Below are 6,569 nucleotides of genomic sequence, written 5' to 3'. Positions count from 1 at the left end.
ACAAATTGTCTGGAAAACGGCCCAGCAGGAAAGGTCCTGTAAGTGCTGATGACAGTGGCTGAACATGAGCCCACATGTGCCTAGGTGGCCAAGAAGGCCAATGGCACGCGGCCTTTACCATCCCACCTGAGCACAGCGGTGAATTGTGGCTGCACAGGGACACGCACAGGAGGACAACCCCTGAGCTTCGTGTGACTCACCGTGTGTGAAGCGCCTAGAGGATAACATGACCCACTGACCTACATTTGACACTTACTTCCCCTTTTTGCCATGGAGACTGTTTGCTGCAGCCCCTCATTTTTGGTTTCACCTCCCTGCAGCATTGGGGCAGTACTTCCAGCAATCCCAATGCCACTGATCCCTGCTCTGCTCTTTACTCCCAGGGCTGGAGGAGCACATGGAGCCACAAAACACTAACCCAGCAATCCTGGAGAGTGGCTCCAGGCAGGAAAACCATTTTGGGAAGGGTCTCAAGAGTTAGGCCTGCCAGCACTGGCAGAGCCCTGTGCCAAGCAGCTGGGGAGGAACAGAACAAGGGAGGCAACACTCCAGCACATCCCAGGCAGGGAATCAATGACTGTGTCCAAATTCACAGACAAGCAGCACGAGCTCTGTGTTTTAGGGACCCACAGGAACTGTCCACACACATTTCCACAAACACCTTCAGGAGACGTTTACACTCATGTTCCATCCTGCATCTGTAGCTGCTGAGGAGAAGTCCAAGGGTGGCAACTTGCCCTGCCCAAAGTCACTCAGGTGCTTTGGATCTCCTGGCTCCAACCAACAGCTCCTCGCTCTCCAGCAACTCAAACCATGGCAAAGTTAAGTGTGATGAAGTTAAACCCACAAAGGATAAATGCCAGGAAAACTTTCCAACAATATCCATTGGAATCAGCTCCCGAGAGAGAGGGTGAGAGCCTCAAAGGAAAGGTAAAGGTGGAACAGAGGAAGCCCTGGGGAAGAAGTGATAGAGTGGAGGATGTTGCGGGGAAAAGCCACATGTTGACTCCTGGAGGATGGAGGGAAGGAAACCAAGGAGGTTTTTCTTCCATCTCTCATTTTCAGCCTCTGAACTTTGCATTCGGCCACTCTCCACTCTAACAAGACCATCCACCTCAGACCAGGCAGGATGGGAAAGGAGAAGCACAGCTCCCTCCTCCTGTAAGCACCCACCAACTCCTACAGGGAGAAGACAGAGCCAGAGGCCACTATCCAGGGCACTCACCTCATGACGAGAAGCTGCAGCACGGTGTAACGGGGTGAGCCAAACAATGTCCTTTGCGTTCACATTAGCACCTGAGGGAGAAGAAAAGGAGGAGTCAGGGAAGAGGTCCCACCATCCTTAAAGTCCCTCACCTGCCTCTCTTCACTGCCCAGAATTCAACAAACAGGCAGGAAAAAAATCCACACAGGGCAAGTAAGGGCAACCTGATCTCTGCAGATGGAGCTACACATCCCTGATCCTGTTTAACGAGCCCTCAGCAAAGAATTTCCCTGAGGCTCTCCCTGTTGGGGTCATGAAGGATCACACTAGCCTGGTAGCTCCTCCACACCACGGTGTCCTGAGGCTCTGCATGGTGAAGAGTAGATAAGGAGACTTCCCGTTCACCCCATGCCAGCACAGGACTCAAACACTGAGTGTCTCCGGAGGGAAGCAAAGGGCAGCTTTGTGCCAAGTGACACAACCCAAAACTGAACAAAATCAGAACTTTTAGCTGATTCCATGTGCAAGTGGAACTGCTCTCCTGAGCATCCTGCTGAGGTGCACACTCCCCTCCTCCAGCACCTCCTCTAAAGCTGCACACCGCATGCACATCCCCCGTGGCTGTTTCCACCTCAGCTATTTCAGTTACCAGACACTTCTCTGCCTGAACAAACCTCTTAGGATTATGGCAACATTCCCTAATCTTCCCCTGGCTGCAACCCTCCTGGCTTAGCATGAGCGCACGCTGCTTGGAGGGTGACCAAACCCCATGGTGCTGCACCCCCCGAGGCCAGAGAGGATCAGAGGCATCTTGAAGGCAGCACCTGTGCCCAAGCTGAGTGTCCCGAGCCCTGGCCCTTACCTGACAGGATTAGGAGCTCAAGGATTGTAACATCTCCTACGTAGGCAGCAGCATGCAGCGGAGTTCGGCGTTCTTGGTCCTTAGGTGGAAGAAACAAAAACCATCCATAAGCTTCAAGGGCAGAGAGATCCTCCTCCTCCTCCATCTGCCCCAAAACCTCCTGTATACCAACACTGCACTGTGAGGGGCTGGAGGTGTCCAGGGAAGGGAATGGAGCTGGGGAAGGGTCTGGAGCACAAGGACAAGGGTCTGAAGAACTTCTGAGCAGCAGCTGATGGGGGGTGCTTAGCCTGGAGATAATGGGGCTTAGGGGGAACCTTCTCACTCTCTACAACTCCCCAACACGAGCTGCACCCAGGTGGGGTCAGGCTCTGCTCCCAGGGAACAAGTCACAGGCCAAGGGGAACTGGCCTCAAGCTGTGCCAGAAGAGGTTCAGGCTGGACATCAGGAGGAATTTCTCCATGGAAAGGGCTGGCAGGCACTGGAACGTGCTGCCCAGGGAGGTGGTGGAGTCACCATCCCTGGAGGTGTTTAATGAATGACTGGACATGGCACTTAGAGCTCTGGTCTAGTTGACAAGGTGGAGATTGGTTACAGGCTGGAGTCAATGATCTTGAAGGTCTTTTTCAACCTAAATGATTTTGTGATTCTGTACATGCAGCATCTCAGCAGGCAGAATGAGAGTAAAACTGCTCAAACCCAGCACCCTCCTGCATGCTGAGAGGTGTGCAGCTCTTTTGGGGCTCCATGGGTGCTGGGGTGTAGCTGGTGGACCGTAACCCAAGCTGTGAGAGCTCCAGTCACTTATTTCATCCCTTCCAGTGACTCCCTGGAGACCAACCTGGCCCAGCTCCGGTGCCACTGGATTTTAATGAAGGTCTGCAGAGCACTCTGCGACCTGAGACGGAAACCTGGCCACACTCCGACAGCGCTGCCCCATCCTACACACTTCTATCCCCTCATCCAACAATAAAAACCACTTGGAATTACAGACAGCTCTCAAACTATCCTCAGCCCTGCTGTTGCGGAGCTCCAGGACGGTGCAGGAGCCCCTGTCAGATCAGATCAGCAGAAGAAAAAGTAGTTTTTACTTCTGTTTATTCAGGGCTGGGCCCTGGGCAACCTCTGCCTGGTTCAGGCTTCCCTGAAGGAACATGCCGGGAAGCAAACAAGTAGAAAGCTAGAGAAGCACAGCTAGTTTTGAGTCCCAGATTGTGTTTTGGGGGGAAAAAAATTGTAATTGCTTGTCGTTACGTTAAAAACTGTCTGTAAAATGGTGGTTTCTGGATTTTTTTTGGCAACAACTTGTGTTAGCCCAGCTGGGTGGGAGGATGTGAAAGTGAAACCCAACCGGGAGGTCACTGAACTGGTAACAACAACGCTAAACCTGCACTCAGAAAGGAAATCAAGTGTCAAGAGTTGTGGGTTTATCCCTTCAGTGGCTGCACAGGAACTCAGCAAAACAATCCTGACCCTCTGTCTCAACAAGGGGATGAATTGCTGCTGCGTCCCAACCAAAATGGTCATGGAATCACAGAATGGTTTGGCTTGGAGGGCCCTTAAAGCTCACCTCATTCCACTCCCCTGCCATGGGTAGGGATACCTTCCACAAGCCCAGGTTGCTCCAAACCCCATTCAACCTGGCTTGAAACACTTCCATGGATGGGGTAGGCACAGCTTCCACAGGCAATCATGCAACAAACTCCCCAGGCTCTGAGATACAATGCGGATATTGGTCCTGCTGGCACACAGGCACCTTCTTGAGGCCTTCTCAGCCCTTCTCGTGCTGCACCCCCTCACAGGCTGCCCTCACCTTCCCAGGGCTGCCCTCACCTTCCCAGGGCCACCCTCACCTTCCTGGGACACCGGATGGAACCAGCAGCACCCATCCCAACCTCGGGGTGTAACCCTGGGAGGATCAGGGTGCACACTGGCCCCAGCTCCACACATGAACACCCTGATCAAGGTCAGTGGGACGGGAGTGTGCTGAAAAACTGGCAGCTGCCTCAGCAGAGCTGGGAGCAGCACAGATCTGAGTCCTTGTGGCCAGAACAAGCTGCTCTTGCCCAGAACTCACAACTTCATTCAATTTTGGGCTGAGTGCAGGTACTGCCAAACCAGCACTGGCCCCGTTGTGCCACCACACCAGTGCAGCCAGGGCCAGCTGCCACCCGGCCTCACTGTGCTCCATGTCGGCACATCCACCACGATTTGGCAGTGGGAAGCTCCTAAACCAAATCAAGAGAGAGCACACAGATGGATCCAACGGGAACACTCACAGGGAAGGCTGAGCCCTTCCCTCGCTGAGTCTGGTCCCCACCCTCCATATGAGCCAGACCATGCTCATATTGACCATCATAGGTCCAACGGTCCCCGCAAGCTGTCCTGGCCACACATGGCACCTGCAGGGATGGATCCCACCTCTCCCGCTCCAGAATGAGCATCAAAACCACCTTCTGCCATCAGGTTTCAGGTGAGCATAGAGGAACCCCTGAGCTTGGCTGTTGAGTGGCCCGAACCTGTGGAACAACTTTCCCTCAGGCCAGACCTGCTGCCTTGACATCAAACTGTTCTGGGTCACCATCCCAAAGGATGAAAGGTAAACTGGCAATGCAGCCATGCCAAGCCTGCGTGGAACATCCTCCCACACACCCCACAGCCTCTCAGCAATGCTCCACACAGCCAAAGGCTTCCCTGTCTCCTGGGGAGGACCAGGAGTCCTGGTCCTCCATGTGCCTGTTTTACAGATGGCAAAATCAAGGCAATGGGACAAAGCAGAGCAGCAAATGATGGCTAAGCCAGTTGCAGAATACAGAAATTTTTTGTTCCAAAAGCCCAGGTTGCCAAAAACAAGTGGAGCACCAGATGAGGGACGGGACACAAGCACTCACCAGTATATTAATGTTCTCCTTCTGATTCAGCAGCGACCGCACCTCCTCTACATCACGGTTGAAGATGGCTTGGACCAGAGGAGGCTGCAAAGGGGAAGAGAAATGAGTCGTGATGGTAGTACCGTGTGGAGGATGTGAGAGGGAGGAGAACCAGCAGCTTTTCCATGTGCCAGAGGCTTCATGCCGGCCTGATCCAGCCAGGACCGTGCTCCAGGAGTGAGCCCCCGCACCAGCCACTGCCTGTGCCCAGCCCACTAGCAGCTTCCTCATGCTTGTGGCCCAACCAGCACCAGGAACCAATTTTCCAGCCAGCAAAGACACTTTTCTTGGTTGTTCACTGACAAACAGACCTAGGAATCACTGGAAACACCTCCCTGCTTCTCAAAGATCCAAGGAGCAGTGCTAACCACAGCACAGGAGCCCACTGGCAGCACACCCATGGCACGGCTGAGCTATCCACACACAGCACCCGAGCACAAGAACAGGTCCAGCTTCTGCCACCCAGAATTTAGGCACAGCCAGAAATCCCTCTGGTATAGAGCCAGAGCTGATCCCAGCTCGGGGCCAGCCAGAGCCATGGGCTCCAGCACCAGCAGCTGGAGTCCAGCGCCAGCCGGAGAAGCCAAAGCCTCTCGGCTGTCACCAGGGCAGGGAGACAGGTAGGTGCTGCCCAATTTCCAGGCACCACCTGCAATCCCTGAACCCCATTTCTTGTTCCCAGGCCTAAAAAATGCCATTTTCCTGCAGAAAAACAGGGGCAGAGGCTGCTCTTGGGCCACTCAGCACCCCTCAATCGCTGCCAAACCAAATACATCCCTGCTCTGGTCTCAGAGCTGCTGCAGCTTTTGGCCCCAAGAGCCCCCCCGAAGCAAGATTTAATGGTCAAAACCATTGAGCCCTGCTTTTCTCAGCCTCTCTGGGGGACAACTAGGCTCTGTTCAGAGGCAACCCCTTCCCATCCTTGTCACATCCCAAAACAAGGGCACTTAAACCTGAGGAACACATCCTGGGTCAGTGCAGCAGGTGCATCATCCCCCTGGAATGCAACAGCCTCAGCATCACTTGGTAGACATTACAAAAATGGGGCTTTTAATTAAAAAAAAAAAAGGGGAAAGACTGGAAGCTGCTCATTGTGTCCTGAGCAGCTCTGGCAGCAGCCCCAGGTGTGACACATCCACAACACACACAGGATGAGGAACGCTTGGGTTATCCCAAAAAAGATTGATGTCTTGGGTCGGCTCCTCCATCCTTCACCCCTGCCCACCCTCATCCTTGTACTCCTACTGCTTCACCTTCCCTAGGCCTCCAACAGCAGCAGATTAACAGCAGAAGCAAAACAAGGGGCTGGTGTGAGACTGGGTTTGGGGGCTCCTGTAGCCCACATTCCCAAAATCGAGGGGACAAAGGTGGTTATGGTAAAATTCATGCGAAGAGGGGGGTTCCAAGCCCAGGAGACAGCGGGTCACAGCCCCAGAGACGGGGTACAACAGCACGGCCCAGGCAGCAGTGTCCCTGCTGGGGAGGGAGCCCTGCGCCCCAGGGGTGTCCCCAAAACCTGACGGACACACCCTGGAGCAAGGGGCATCCCCGAATCCAGGCTGAGGACACGCT

The 6,569-nt window shown here is 54.1% G+C and overlaps 1 protein-coding gene across 1 annotated transcript in view; it reads right to left on the bottom strand.

Moving 5' to 3' along the window:
• Positions 1–5,042, bottom strand: part of ANKRD52 (ankyrin repeat domain 52) — a gene marked incomplete at its 5' end in the record, with an annotated part of 17,300 nt that extends 12,258 nt beyond the window's left edge. Inside the window, 3 exons of the mRNA XM_009075211.1 lie at positions 1,226–1,296; positions 2,067–2,145; positions 4,959–5,042. Coding sequence (XP_009073459.1) covers positions 1,226–1,296; positions 2,067–2,145; positions 4,959–5,042 — 234 coding nt within the window. The remainder of the gene's footprint in view (positions 1–1,225; positions 1,297–2,066; positions 2,146–4,958) is intronic.
• Positions 5,043–6,569: the final 1,527 nt, after the last annotated feature.

Source organism: Acanthisitta chloris, unplaced genomic scaffold, assembly GCF_000695815.1.
Source record: "Acanthisitta chloris isolate BGI_N310 unplaced genomic scaffold, ASM69581v1 scaffold4495, whole genome shotgun sequence".
NCBI lineage: Eukaryota > Metazoa > Chordata > Aves > Passeriformes > Acanthisittidae > Acanthisitta > Acanthisitta chloris.
This window is presented reverse-complemented; position numbering and strand designations above follow the sequence as displayed.